The sequence below is a fragment of the Myxocyprinus asiaticus genome, chromosome 13 (assembly GCF_019703515.2).
Source record: "Myxocyprinus asiaticus isolate MX2 ecotype Aquarium Trade chromosome 13, UBuf_Myxa_2, whole genome shotgun sequence".
Lineage (NCBI taxonomy): Eukaryota > Metazoa > Chordata > Actinopteri > Cypriniformes > Catostomidae > Myxocyprinus > Myxocyprinus asiaticus.
In genome coordinates, this window is record NC_059356.1 from 20,161,676 (window position 1) to 20,177,671 (window position 15,996).

Sequence of the window (15,996 nt, forward strand, 5' to 3'; positions counted from 1 at the left end):
TTGTTGAGGCAAGCCTGCTAGCAATCTGTTTGTCTGTCTATGCATCTGTTTTTCTCTTTGCCTTTCTGTAAATAATATTTATTTCACATATGAAAACCGGTCTGGTTTTCTGGTTTTAGAGAAGTTTTGGGCCCTTGGGTTCAGGGTGGGAAACCAGCCTGCTGACAAGATTGACAGACTGAAGACCATCTTAGCCAGGCTGGGAGACCAGCTAGACCAGCTTAAATCTGCAAAAACCAGCAAACCACCTTTGGCTGGTTTTCAGCAGGCTGGGCGGTATAGAAATGCAGAGTATTTTGCAGCTGTAAGCAGAGCCGTACACTCAGGCCTGAGCTTTAGTAAGCCATTGTATCTAAACACAGACAGGAAATTCCTGAGGGCTGGCAGATTTTATAGGCTATAAAGTCAAAACAGAAACCCACATGGATAGTAGTTTAATCCCCAGGATCAGCAGCCAATCGCTCACCGCTACAGAAAAAAACCCTCAAAAATGTCACATGACACCTCTCACTCACTGCTGATGTCGACATTTTCTCCTAAAGGAGTTGTGGATGGCTGAAACACGGTCATCAAAATCACATTATCTTCCCCCAGATAATGTATACACTCCATTGCCTGAAAAACAAATTCCATGATTAATTTCAGTAGTGATGTTTCATGTTTCATAAAGAGTAATGGCTCATTAACTGAAGTCTTACGGCATGCCATTATTGCTATAAAAAAATATCCATTATATATGAAATCCAGGAGAAAGTGTTCATGCAACTGCAAGTACCTGAAATGCTCATAATTTTTGACCTAATATTATTTGTGTCTGTGTGTGTGTACATGTTTATGCTACATTGTGGGGACCAAATGACCCCACAAGGATAGTAAAACCTGAGATCACCTACCTTGTGGGGCCCAGCCAGCGGTCCCCACAAGGGAAATGGCTTATTAAACATACTAAATGATGTTTTTTTGAAAATGTAAAAATGCAAAAAGGTTTCGGTGAGGGTTAGGTTTAGGGGTTAGGGTTAGGGGATAGAAATTATTGTTAGATCTGTATAAAATCCATAAAATGCATGGATATCTATGGAGAGTCCCCACAATGATATAAAAACAAGTTTGTTAGTGTGTGTGTGTATGTGTGTGTGGGCAGGTTTAAGTGGTTTACGGGGACTTTTTTTAGGTTACAAACTGGTAATTATATAGCTATAAATGTGGTTTATGAGGATATTTCTAGTGTCCCCATAATTCAAATAGCTTAAAAACATACTAAACGATGTTTTATTGAAAATGTAAAAATGCAGAAAGTTTTTTGTGAGGGTTAGATTTAGGGGTAGGGTTAGGGTTAGGGGATAGAATCTATAGTTCGTACAGTATAAAAATCATTATGTCTATGGAGAGTTCTCATAATGATAGCTGCACCAACATGTGTGTTTGTGTGTGTGTGTTTCACCGGCATCCCATATGGCCCTGCAATACAAATCTCTATTGTATTTTATTTCTACACTGCATAAAGGGGGTTGTCTATGAATGAACTCAGCCCATACAAAAACCCATCTAACAACTTTGATCCTGCTAAGCTCGTCCCTCACGTGGTGTCCTTCTCTCTTTAAATGATCTCTCTGTGCCAAAACACATCCAGTGGGAAGCTGATCAATACACTGTGCCACTGACGAGATGACATTACGGGTAAGAAAAACACCCTCTGCTAAACTGCAAACAGAATCGGCTCAAGTTTATTCTGTTGCATAAAACCCAAGTGTTTCAATGCTTTTTTGCTCATACACTGCTTATGACTGAGCACTAAAAGGAATGAGTTTGCATAAGGTGCATATGTTTTTCTGATTAAAGCAGTTTGTGCTTTTTTTCATGTTTTTCATATTAAAGAAGTTTGTGGTTTTTTTAATCATTACTGCAGTACAGCTTTCGATGACAAATACTTGCTTAAAAATGCACAACTTCTCTTATAGGAGGGCAGCATCTGACTTAACTCTTCTGCATAGCTCATCAGTCTCTCTCTCTCTCTCTCTCTCTCTCTCTCTCTCTCTCTCTCTCTCTCTCTCTCTCTCTCTCTCGCTCTCCCCTGCTAAACTAATGATGCTTTAATTATTTTCCATGCGGCTGCACTGAAAGTAATGGGGACATTAAAATAGCCTCAATTTCGCTCAAAAGAGTATTCCATCACTACCTGTAAAATAACATAAATGAGCTCAGTTTTCTTGCAAATTTCCTTGAGAGGGCTTTTAAATTATCAATTTAATATACAGCTCCAAATATGCAAGTACTTGCAGTTCAGAACCAGTTGCATATTCTGGTTGCTGCTTGAAGCATGCTCATATAATGTACTGTATGTTGCAATGCAGCTGCATTAAATCATGCCCAGATCTCAGTGCCTGAGCTGGAGCCAGTTATTGGAGGGTATCATGAGTACAGGAAGCGTGACAGGTATTGCAATCACACTGGTTACCTAAACAGTCCTCACAGGCAGTCTGTGGCACCAAGCTCTATGAAAGTGCCTCATAATCCAGATAATAGAGCATGTGGCACAGCACTGAGGCACATCAAAGTCTCTGATAAAACAGGTGCTGGCCAATGGAGCTGAACTGATATTGCGGATACAAGTGACAGTCCACCGACGTCTCTCCTCTTTTCAAAGCAACAATGTTCTCTCTTGTGCTTCCACCCATTTCTGAGTAAATTTTTCTCTGCATCTGCCTGATTTTCGCTGCCAGCTAGCCTTGTTTCTTCATAATGCTTTAGTTTAAATATTCTCTAAACTGCTTTCATAAAAAACAGCATGGCGTTAGAATACATGCTAAGAGCAAATCATCTTTTTGGCGGTGGACTATACTTTCAGATACATTTTTACAGATATTGCTTAAAAATGTATAAATAAATTTTTTATGACTTATATAAGAAAAACGTCTTAATCTAGCCTAAGCTGGTTAGCTGGTCTTAGCTGGTCTTCCAGCCTGATCAGACTCGTCTGTTTTGATGGCTTTAGGGCGGGTGGGTGGCTTAAACCAGCTTAGGCTGGATTAAGCTGTTTATTCAGCAGGGTGTACGTATAGTGTTAGATCTGGTTGATTTGAAATTGTATCGACCTCAGTGGGCAATTCTTTTTTTCTCTTTCTTTCTTTCTTTCTTTCGTTTCTTCCTTCCTTCCATCCTTCCTTTCTTTCTTTCTTTACCAGCAAAAACCATGCATAAAACAGAAGTCTATTAATTCCTGATCAAGTCGGAGATGAGATTCCCAAATGGAAGCCCTTGGCATAAGTGGACAATGCTAAGCCCTTCAACACTGGGGTTTCTGGCCTGTAAATGCTCTGTATTGTTTAGTGAAAGTGATGATGTTTGTGTTGTTTCTAATGCTTCAGTTTGAGGCTTCCTGTCCTGATGGTCTGTGTCCAGGATGGAGTATCATCCTAAAAGGAGAAACCCCAGCAGAAGCTAACAAGTAAGTCCTCCTTGGGGCAGATGATTTTGTGATCAACCTCAACTCAAAATTTCCACTCACCACCTCAAAATGCAATTAGGCAAACGGAAAAGGATGGGTGTTTCAAGAAAGCTTTCAATGCAGTGCTAATGGGAAACCTTTGATAAGACTTTTTACTTTGTACTCGCATGAAGAGCTTCAGAAGAAATTAGCCTCTGTTATCACTCCAGATTGGACAAGGAGAGCAGCCAATGAGCCATGTAAGATAGAGGCCGTAACCAAAGAAATGTAATAAGGTCATCTGCTCGGATTACAGTTTTTCTAATAGAAGAGTATTGTTTGTGAATTGTCTTTTCGTTTTGTTTTCCACCTGCTCGATTCAATCATTTTTATTCTATGAGAGTGATAATATAAGTACCAGTACACCTCAGTTATTTAAAGTTTATTTAAAGACCCTATGAAATTGTTTGACTAGCACAGTTTTGTGTTCTGTGTTGACTTATTTCCTATTGAAACAGTAAGTTTTGGCAGGACATATTGAAGGGTTCATCCATTTTTTCACATAAATAGCGATTAGACTTTAGTAAGAATCCATCACACAACAACTACAACAACAATGATTTGCTACTTGCCTGTCGGTTGCATTCTAGAATGTTCGATTGGACTCAAATCTGTGCCGTGCATCATGACACATACAATTTTTTTGTTTATTTTTGGTTTCATTTCAATGTTTGCATTACATAACCAACTACATTTACAAGCTTTTTCATAAGTGATCGAGTTGTGTGATAGCTCGAGAAGCAGGAGTCCAGTAGAGCACACAAGTTGACAAAATGATGTGGTTTCTTCAGCAATTGTGTTTTTCATCTCGCATTTGCTTTTACAACACTATCGGTTTGGTTTAAAGTTTAGGGTGGGGACGCTGGTTTTGGTTAATTAAAACTCAATAGAGCATTAACCTTATAGGAATATTCCGGGTTCAATACAAGTTAAGCTCAATCTACAGCATTTGTGGCATGTTGATTATCACAAATTTTAATTTAGACTCGTCCTTCCTTTTCTTCAAAAAAGCAAACATCGAGGCTGCAGAGAGGCACTTACAATGGAAGTGAATGGGGCTAATTTTTGGAGGGTTTATTGTGAAGCTTATAATTTTATAAAATCACTTACATGAATTTCTCTTTTAAAACTGTTAAAATCATGTATTATTTGAGCTGTAAAGTTGTTTAAATCATCATTTTTAGTCATTTTAAGGTTTTAGGGATTGTTGACTACATTGTCATGATTTTTTTTTTTTTTTTTTTCACATTTTAGAATAATAGTAAAGTCATCAAAACTATGGAATAACATAAATGGAACTATGGGAATTATGTTGTGACTAAACAAAATCCAAAATAAATCAAATCTGTGTTATATTTTAGCATCTTCAAAGTAGTCACCCTTTGCCTAGAATTTGCAGACATGTACTCTTGACATTTTCTCAACCAAGTCATCCATTTCAAAAACGTTTTTTTTTATTACTAAATTGTAGTTTTATAATGAAATAAATTAATATGGTGCACAATTATATTTTTGTCTACAAAACTAATTTCAAACATTTAAGCATACGCCTTCAGATCAAAAGATTTTTAAGATCATGAGAAACATTTCTGTCAAGTGTTTCAAAACTTTTGACCGGTAGTGTAAATTGTAAAATTGCATATAACTTTACAAAGAAAAGGTTAGTAAGTGTATTTATCACACCAAAATCATGTTAACATGCATATTGTCTCGTGGCTATACTTGAGTATTTTAAGTGAGTATTTTAACATTCACAAATTGGCCCCCCTTCACCTCCATTGTAAGTGCCTCATTGTAACCCAGATTAACCCAGGAGGGAAAGTCAGAATAATTTTTTATCAATATTATGCCACAAATGCTCTTGATTGATCTTAATTTTCTCACTTGTAGAACATCATTTGTCATTCATCTCACATTTGCTTTTTATGACTGTTAGGTCAGTTCAGGTTTAAGGTTTAGGGTGGGGACGTAGGTTTTTTGTTGTTTTAAACTCGATAGAGCATTAACCTTAAAAACCTCATCGTTTTTTGTTTTTTTATCCACACTGGCTTTTTGTGACTCCATTTGTTAGGTTTAGGTTTAGGTTTAAGGTTTAGGGAGCTAGATTTTGTTGATTTAAAACTCGACAGAACATTAACATTAAAAACCTAATCTGTTTGGGGAACACTAAACTTGCTTTTAGTGCCACACAGTGCAAATTTCACCTATGAACTGCTGCAATACATAAATAACACAAATAAGTCCTTTGAAATGACTCATTCATCAGGATGTTTATAAAGAATAACCCCAATGTAAATAATTCCACAATGAAGCAGGGCTGTAGAAACAGTAGTACATAGTAATGTGGCAATGAGAAGAATCAAACTTCCATGTGGCAATTAATTTAACATGTAATTTGATTCAGAACATTTTCTCCCGGGACTCATCTTGATAATGTTCAATCATTATTCATATGTAAAGACAGACACAGACGGAAATATAATCTGAGCATTTCTAGTTAGAATTTACTTTCAGAAGATTGATGAAGAAATGCTCAAACGCAAGTGCCTCATCCTATCGTTATGATTACCCTTCAACCAGCTGTCTCAGACTCAGTATTATCCAGCATGACTTGCTCATTATAGTGAATGTGCCCTTCCGTCCCTTAGGTTTGAGATTAATTTCCTGTGTGACCACGATGACAGAATAGCCTTCCATTTCAACCCCCGCTTCTCTGAGTCTGATATCATCTGCAACTCCTTCATGGCAAGCCACTGGGGACAGGAGGAGAGGTGCAGCAACTTCCCCTTTGGAGTAGAGGAGCCTTTCCAGGTGATAAAGTGTTGTGACTCTTTATTGACAAAGAATCACAAGCAACAGGATTTGAGTTTGATAATGATTGAGGATGATTTAATTAGCATTGATTCCCTGTGTCTCAACAGATTGAGATTTACTCTGACAATGATAACTTCCATGTTTACATTGATGACACCAAGATCATGCAGTACAAACATCGTGTGGAAGACCTGAAGACCATCACTAAAGTACAAGTGGTGAACGACGTCAATATCTCCTCTTTGGAGATCACCAAAAAACATTTTTACTGAGGCTTTGTAGTAAGGCAAAGAGCTATGAAAAGATTAATCTGAAGTGAGCCTTTGTATGTTTACAGTGTATTATTGTATGTTTTGAATGATTGTTTACACACCTTTTAATACAGATGATTATCCTCTTGAGTTAATTATTATTTGCCTGTAAAGGTGTGATTATCGGTATTGATATGCCTTATCTGAACTCTATATTCATATGAATCTATGAATAAATGGGAGGTTTGAAAAGATTCCAAAGGACTCATCTGGTGAGAATGTGACATGGAAAATTATGGCTGCAATAGCATTTTCCTAATCAAATCTGTCAAAACTTATAATAGGTTGTAAATGGCTTTTGAGAAACTATTCAAAGAAATTGCTATAAGAACATCAACATTACATATCCCCGCTGCAAGGAACCCAAAATATAGGCTATTCAGTTTGTGTTTGCTGTTAGCTCATGAGGCTGGGAAGCACTGAACTAGAATTGCATTGGTAATACATAAGCATTGGATAATGTTTAGTCAGCTTGTCATTATCACTAAATAAACCCCACATGGTGATCAGGATCCTGACGTGAAGCGGAGGCCTGTTTGCCACATACATACATAAATGGACGTGTAATACTGATTTGAGTTTAAATAATTGTATCGTGACAAAACAGAGACTGCTGAGTGCTAAGAGATACATGAAACTATCAAAGGAGATTGGTTATAGTGATGAAATATACAGCTGAGCAGTAATTTAACAAAAATGTTTGACTGCAGCATGTCACAATTGACCAATCAGAATCAAGTATTCCAGATACATAAAACTCATAATACTTCAATCAGTTTTTCAAAAAGTACATAAATAATAATAATAATTAGGATAAATCTCTTTAAATATCATTAGAAAACATGATTTTTTATACATGTAAAATTCGATTTTTCTAAATCATATATAATGCAACATATTTATAGTTTTTGGCAGACAACGCACATGACTGAGAGTGCATGTGAGGCTGACAGTGCAAGTCCGTAACCTGACAGCCACAGGTAGGCTAAACATAGCTAAAATTAAAAATGAATTGTTCAATTGCTTGATGTTTGATCACATCTAGTGATCGACCAACAGCCTGACAGCCTGGGTTTTTTTTAATGGCCGATGCTGATATTGATATCTGTTGAGAGCAGGGTGAAAAATGGCACATACAATGTCATATAATAACATTTAATGTAGACAAAATTGCAGCCATATTTACTCAACATTTGCATAACAAATATTTGAAAACTTGAAATATGCACTGTCAATGGATTGCGTAACTGACACTAGATAGATCTAGATAGGTAAAGTTTGTCAAGACAAATTTTCATGTTGGCTTGACAAAGCCTAAAAAGCAGTTTTGATGGTTATACAAACATCACCATTAGACAGACAGCTACAGTATCTACATGATTAATTAGATGAATGGATGGATAGACAGACAGACAAACAGATGACAGATAAATAGATAGACGGACGGACGGGCGGACGGACGGGCGGACGGACCGACCGACCGACCAACCGACAGATAGATAGACAAAAAGGCAGACAGGCATGCAGGCAGATAGATAGATAGATAGATAGATGGATGGATGGATGGACGGATGGACGGACAGATAAATAGACAAACAGGCAGGTAGGCAGGCAGATAGATAGATGGACGGATGGATGGACAGACAGATAGACAGACAGATAGATAGATAGATAGATAGACAGACAGACAGACAGACAGACAGACAGACAGACAGATAGATAGATAGATAGATAGATAGATAGATAGATAGATAGATAGATAGATAGATAGATAGATACACAGACAGACAGACAGACAGACAGACAGATAGATAGATAGATAGAGTAACAGACATAAATAGATAGACAGTCAGAAAGACAGATAGATAGATAGTTAGATAGATAGATAGATAGATAGAGTAACAGACAGATAGATAGAGTAACAGACAGATAGATAGATAGATAGATAGATAGATAGATAGATAGATAGATACACAGACAGACAGACGGACAGATAGATAGATAGATAGATAGATAGATAGATAGATAGATAGATAGATAGAGTAACAGACAGATAGAGTAACAGACAGATAGATAGATAGATAGATAGATAGATAGATAGATAGATAGATAGATAGATAGATAGATAGACAGATAGATACACAGACAGACAGACAGACAAACAGATAGATAGATAGATAGATAGATAGATAGATAGATAGATAGATAGATAGATAGATACACAGACAGACAGACAGATAGATAGATAGATAAATATATATATAGATAGAGTAACAGACAGATAAATAGATAGACAGACAGAAAGACAGACAGACAGACAGACAGATAGATAGATAGATAGATAGATAGATAGATAGATAGATAGATAGATAGATAGATAGATAGATAGATACACAGACAGACAGACAGACAGACAGACAGACAGATAGATAGATAGATAGATAGATAGATAGATAGATAGATAGATAGATAGATAGATAGATACACAGACAGACAGGCAGACAGACAGACAGACAGACAGACAGACAGACAGACAGACAGACAGACAGATAGATAGATAGATAGATAGATAGATAGATAGATAGATAGATACACAGACAGACAGGCAGACAGACAGACAGACAGACAGACAGACAGATAGATAGATAAATAGATATATAGATAGAGTAACAGACAGATAAATAGATAGACAGACAGAAAGACAGACAGACAGATAGATAGATAGATAGATAGATAGATAGATAGATAGATAGATAGATAGATAGATAGATAGATATTCCCTATGAATCTATCTATCCAGTGCCTAATCTCAAAATGGCCAAATCTCGGATTCATCGCCCTATTTTATGTATATCAAATAAATCAACAAAAATTATAACACATCACATCTTCAAAAACACATTTTAAGATTTAAGCATTTCAATTTTATAACAGAATTCCATCCAAAGTAATTGGGTTATATTTAATAAAATTAGATGGAATAAAACTTTTAAAAGTTTTATTAATTTAATTATGTTAAACATTAGGCCTACGCAAATAAATGTTGAAATGTTGTTATGAAATTATAATGCGTAAATCTTAAAAATAGGCTAAAATACTTTTTTGAGTGCATTACATGATATAATTAACAAAACAAAAACAGGTTAAAGGTTGTACAATTTTATCCAGACCTCGCACATAATTTTACAGTTTATTTCACGCCTTCCCCGCTATATCCGCTTCTTTAATTATACAGTGATCAACACCTCAGTATGCGGAGAGATGAGGTGAATAAGAAAACTGCTCCAATCACATCAGCGGACACGCATCACCTCTGTCAGTAGAGAGATTTCTCCTCTGAGCCGCAGCCGCTCAGTTCTTCAGAAGAGCTCGAGATTGAGGAGCAAACACAAGTTCCCGAGCGCGCACCTGCCCTTTCACAAATACTTCGCAACATCGTCGGTATGTAATTACATTTCTCAAATTACTTTTTATTCACGACGCTCTACAGAGTGGTGCTGACCTTAAATGCAGTTTGTATATGTACAATTATCTATGAATGAATTAAATAAACGAAAGAATCATTAAAAGAGAAAGTGACAAAAGTTCTAGACATAAACGCGTGAAATGTAAGAGGGGAAATTCGCTAATACTACTGGATTTACGATGAAACAGTAACACACACACTTCCTAAAGCCTGCTACCAATTTACTCCGTTTAAGCAACTGATTCTTACTGTGTGGTTGCAAATCATATTTTAATCCTGAGAGTTGAGGTAAGTCAATAATTGATTGTAAAGATTGCAAAGAGAAATACAAATATGATTTGGGATTTTTTTTTATCTTTGATCAGCACTGGTCTATGCAGAGAGTTTATTTCAATTTTAAGTCTTATCATTTAAATCCAGCATGAAATTAGTTGGTCAAAATGCAAATTAATAAATTTTCTTCTGTTTTTAATGCGGTTGCTTAGATGTTATATCATCAGATTTATTAACATGGTAATGTGTGACATGTTGATTTTTCTAGAGGCAGCTGGCTAAATCATGGATTGCATTACCTTACTCTTTTTGTCTGAAGATGAAGATGCCTTGAGCTTTAGTGATCGCCTCTGGGATGTTTGAAATAGCCTTTTGACTGAGACTACATCCTATGAAAACATCACATACATATCACAAACCTATAAGAGAGACAAAGTGAATATGAATTTCACGACAAGCTTCCTGAAAAAAGAGCTGCAGCTCTCGAACGCCTTTCTGTCCTTGAATGGCTCTCTCCGTGAAGTTAAGGACTTCAAGAGTGATTATTTCCTCCACCAGGGTGGAGAACTGGAGAGACTGCTTCTATTGACAATCAAGGAGCCTACCACTATCGCTCTCACTGTGATGTATTCATTATCATTTGTGGTGGGCTTCATTGGAAATCTCATGGCCATTCGAATGCTTACCTGCCAGAAGAGTAATAAGATGAAGAGCATCAGTGCCACACGGAGTTTACTCATCAACTTGTCAGTGTGTGACCTGATGGTGGTTTGCATCTGTATGCCCATCACGCTTGGCCACACCATTTACACCGCATGGGTGTATGGAGACCTCCTGTGCCGAGCCGTTCCCTTCATCCAGGCTGTGTCCGTTTCAGCCAGTGTCCTCAGCCTGACCGTCATCAGTGTTAACAGATACTACAGTGTTCACAATCCACTGAATTCCCTCTCCTACTTCACTCAGAAGAAGATCTACATCACTATTGTGGGTGTGTGGGTCGTGTCCTCTGTGATTTGTGCACCTTTACTCTTCATGATCAAGGTGGATGAGATCCACTTGATTGACATTGTAGTGCCAATCTGCAGAGAGCTCTGGCCTCGGGCGACTCTCAAGCAGGCCTACAATGTTCTTCTCTTCGTCGCTCTCTACTGCATACCTGTGACTTTCAACCTGATCATCAGCTTTCTAACAGGCAGGAAGCTCTGGTGGGCTTCTCAACATTTCACTGACTTTGATCCTCACAGCCAGGCCATGCACGCCTCGTGCCTGAAGATGCGCAAGAAGATCGCCAAGGTGGTGGTCACTTTGGTCCTTCTGTTCGCTGTCTCCTGGCTCCCACTCTATGTGGCAGATATTCTGATTGACCAGGAGGTCCATCCACCTCACTGGGTTTTGCAGACTCGTCCTTTTGCCCAGTGGTTGGGCCTCACTAACTCCAGCCTCAATCCCATCTGCTATTGTCTCTTAGGCGATTTGTACCGCTCTGCCAGAGCAGTCAGGTCAAAGTATCATCAGAGGATGCTTTCGGTCCTTGGATCTTCCAGCTCTAGAAAACTGTCTCGTTTCCTCTCTCTCAAACAGCAGCAAGCTGACCAGCGACAAGGTGCTGTAAGCCAGGTGTCAATGGAGACCCTCTCTGATTGGTGTTCCAACAACAGCCAGATGGTGTCTATCCAAAGCATATCAGGGAGGATAGTGTCTAGGAGCAATCCTGAATTATCAAACCTGTAGTCAGACGGGAAGAGTTCACCCAAAAAATATAATTCTCTCATTATTTACTCTCCCTTATGCCATCTCAAACTCACATGACTTTCTGTCTTCTGTGGAACACAGGAAATATATTTCATGTAGATATAAGGTATTTTTGTCCATGCAATGCAAGCTCCAAAAAATACAAAATGGCAGCATAAAAGTAATCCATAAGACTTGAGTGGTTTAATCCATGTCTTTTGAAGCGATACCATTGGTTTTAGGTGAGAAACGGATCATATTTTTAACTATAACTCTTGACTAAGCAGTCTCCTTGGCAATCATGATTTGAAGCTCGATGTGTACAGCACTCTGCGCATGTTTCAAGCGCGAGAAAGTTTAATCGAATTTCAAAGCATGATCAGCAAGGAGACTGATGATATCAAGATTTATCCTCGTGTGGCCCCATGTCCACATGTGTGGATGTTGTATTTTGGCTTCACTATATGCAACGCATAATTTAAATGAATTAAATCCGACTAAATACTGTTCACAAGACTCTACACTGTCATTTAAGGGTTAAACTTCTGGTGCATTGCATCACGTGACATAACAGCATGTAGCTGATTTCCAGGAAGCGTTACTACAGGCCCAGTGCCAACAAAAGTGCCTCTGGTAAGAAACCCCTTTAAGTTTCTTGACTGAAACCTGTTTGGTTGTAAAGAGTAGCATCTCTAGTTTCGTTTAAAAAATCCATTCATTTTTCGTGTGTCAGCACGCTGATAAACATGATGTACACATATGTGGAAAATGGGGCCTTTTTCCCTCAAAAGTTGAAATAACATGTACATTATTTTTAATAACTTTCAACTATAACACATCTCTGGGTCATTTTGCTTCATTTGAATATAAATGTAGTTTTATTTTATTTTGTTATTACTGTACAATACTGTTCTATTCATTAACATTAGTAAATACATTCCTATATATTTACTGTACATTTTCATATTGAGAATAAATGTATTCATCTAAAAGCTGAAAATTTTTGCTTTCAGAGACTTTATATGGAGTTAGGATGAAAATAAGGTGCATTTCAAACTGTTCTGAGACCAGTGCAGACAGAGAGCACACTGGAGGTGAAGTCATTCACTAAATAGGGAGCAAGGGAGCAAGGGAGCAATGGTGCATCCTATAGCTTTCTATGCAACTAAGTTCATTCAGTCCTAAAATCCGACCAAAAGTTCATTTTCAGGCTGCATGATGATGTTTGGACCACTCAACATGTTTGGCAGACATAGGACAATGAAAATCAGTACATAATTTCAGAATTTTATAATGCAAAATGTTATTTTAATATGGTTTGACGATGTTGGCCATTACTTTTAATCAGAATTATTTATTGAGCTTTATAGAAAATCAGCTGTAATGTCTAACATCTCAATACTATGAATAACCAACACTTCTGGAAACATAATAAACTATTTGATGAAAATAATATGACTTTCTATAGCTTGGTATTACTTAAAATTTCACAAATTAGTCCCGCTGTCTACATATGTGGACATACATTTTTAGGAACTCTTCTTGCTCTAGAAAAAAATATTTGTTTTGCTTGTTTATTAGGTGCTACTAGTTACAAATCAAAAATGGAAATGAAAAATGCACACAGCAGTAACGAAGGGGTCTCAGGAGGTTAAAGTAAAAAAAGTAGTTACATTTTGGCTCTGAAGACATGGATTAAACCAGTCGAGTCATAGGGATTACCTTAATGCTGCCTTTATGTCCTTTTTGGATTATGAAGTGTTGCACAAAAACAACTCATATCTTCATCAAAATATCTTTGTTTGTGTTCTGTAGAAGAAAGAAAGTCATCCGAGTTTGAGACGGCACAAAGGTGAGTAAATAATGAGAGAACTATTCCTATAATTGTTGATTATTTGCCTTTAGTGCTGTAGAATAGCATGCAATTATGTGCTAGCCACTAGCCATTCTAAGAAAATCAGCTGAGTAAGTGCTTTGATACAACAATAGCATGATTTTATCTGTAAACTGTCCAGTTATATTGCCTCGTCAGTTACACTGTACATGAATAAAAGATGTTCTTTTCTTGATTTTGTGACTGTTAATAAGGAGCAACCTGGTCTCAGAATCGCGTTACTTCATTTTTACTAAATGAGTTTTATGTGGCTCGTTTTACAGTTTGCTGCAGTTTCCTTGTGAATTGAACACTAGAGGCGCTACAACGACAAAATATTTTATTTCCTTTTCAACAAATCACGAGTAGAAAGTCTTAATTGTGTTGCACTTGCAATGCAAAGGGTCGGGGTATGGGTATTAAAGAGCATGCAAGTTGACACGTGAGCCGAAAGTGTAATAGATGCACCACAAAATGACCTGGTTGCTTCAGCAATTGCTTTTTTAATGACTCTTATTGGTTAGGTTTAAGGTTTAGAGTAGGGAGGTAGCTTTTGTTGATTTAAAACACAATAGAGCATTAACCTTAAAAACCTCATTAAACTCCCTTTTAGCACCACTGAGTAGACATTTATCTCAAAACTGTCGCAATATGTGTATGGAGTTACGTGATATAATTCTGCAAATATGTCGCCACAGTCACGTAGTTTTCATGAGATCAGGCTCACAGTTCTGTAAAGACATCAGTGACACAGATTGTACATAAATGCTCGATTTCTCACCACCATAGGCAGAACAGATGTGTTTTAAATGATGGCAGAAACAAAACAAATCTATGTGAACTGCACAGTGCATTACACTGATTTCCCATACTCTGTCTATAAACATATAGACATAAACATCTGCATTCAGGAACACTGGTTTCAGATTAAGGAATTCTGTGCACGAATGAAATGAAAGGCAGGCAGAATCTATAGATCCAAATTGCCTTGAGAAGATTATATTCATAGTGATTCTATTAAATGAAATGTATCATGCTTGATTGTGAATAATCATTTGTATGTGCTTTTTTCAATGAAGATGGTTCTGAGGTGGTTCAGTGATTAGACCTTTTGATGGGAATATATCCACACCCTGAAAAAAAAAGATATTGTACAAAACCATCGTTCACAATTTCATTTCTTTTATCATGACACATATTCACTGTGAGGAAAAGGCATTATAAAAGCAAGAGATGCACTAATACAGAATGCAGAAAGGTCTGATAGATTATATTATAAGAATCCAGAACATGATTACAGATTACATAGTCGAAAAATGCAATAACAATGAAATGTAAGACTCGTAAGAATTAGCGTCTACTGAGAGCAGATTTTGAAAGCTGATGAATGGTAATTCAGTTCAGGAGAGCTATGGGCGGTTCGTACTGTTTGTTCAGCCAGAGCTCAGTGGCACATCTTTCACAGGGACAGGGTGTAATAGATAGAAGAACAAGGAGCACTTCTTGATTAAAATCACAGAATCTATTAATATCTGGGGGCAGATAATATCATCCTTTTATATAATGCAAAACCAACACATTCTGTATATGGTTAAATTTTACAGTATATTTGCATTGAAGAATATTCAAAAGACATGTAAGTCAGTGTTTGTGAAGCCATTGTTGTTTATACCAAATTTCTTTGAATGTGAAAAATGTAGTGCTTTGTTTTATTGCAAAAACAATAAGCTTTGAGATCTTTCACAGACTAAACAGTTACAAAAATGTATGTAATGAACTAAGAACTGTGCAAGTCCACAAAAAGGGTGAACATACACAATTAAATGTTTACGCAATAAAATGTTTTCAAAATTAAATGGATTAAATGTTTGCTTTTTTTGTACACGTTCACACTTTTTTAAATTCTTAGTTTCTCACGTGTATTTTCTGTGGCTCCTTAAAGGGATAATACACACAAAAATTATTCTCTCATCATTTACTGACCCTTATGGCGTCTCAAACTCATGTGAATTTCTTTCTTCCTCAAAACCAAAAGCAAATATAG

At 37.0% G+C, this 15,996-nt stretch overlaps 2 protein-coding genes across 3 annotated transcripts; both read left to right on the forward strand.

Annotated features, from left to right (window-relative positions):
- Positions 1 to 1,553: 1,553 nt before the first annotated feature.
- On the forward strand, positions 1,554 to 6,699 carry LOC127450206 (grifin-like). Its single transcript, XM_051714085.1, has 4 exons — positions 1,554 to 1,677; positions 3,366 to 3,445; positions 6,133 to 6,295; positions 6,406 to 6,699. Exons 1-4 carry the CDS (start codon positions 1,666 to 1,668, stop codon positions 6,568 to 6,570), a joined length of 420 nt encoding a protein of 139 aa, XP_051570045.1. The 5' UTR covers positions 1,554 to 1,665; the 3' UTR covers positions 6,571 to 6,699.
- Positions 6,700 to 9,940: 3,241 nt separating this feature from the next.
- On the forward strand, positions 9,941 to 15,782 carry LOC127450191 (QRFP-like peptide receptor). 2 transcript variants are annotated; one of them, XM_051714059.1, is made up of 2 exons: positions 9,941 to 10,050; positions 10,617 to 15,782. In XM_051714059.1, exon 2 carries the CDS (start codon positions 10,790 to 10,792, stop codon positions 12,077 to 12,079), a length of 1,290 nt encoding a protein of 429 aa, XP_051570019.1. In that variant the 5' UTR covers positions 9,941 to 10,050; positions 10,617 to 10,789; the 3' UTR covers positions 12,080 to 15,782. The 2 variants fall into 2 exon arrangements, with proteins under 2 accessions (XP_051570019.1, XP_051570021.1); XM_051714061.1 differs by lacking the exon at positions 9,941 to 10,050 and adding an exon at positions 10,068 to 10,363 and having other exon boundaries at positions 10,619 to 15,782.
- The last annotated feature ends 214 nt before the right edge of the window (positions 15,783 to 15,996 follow it).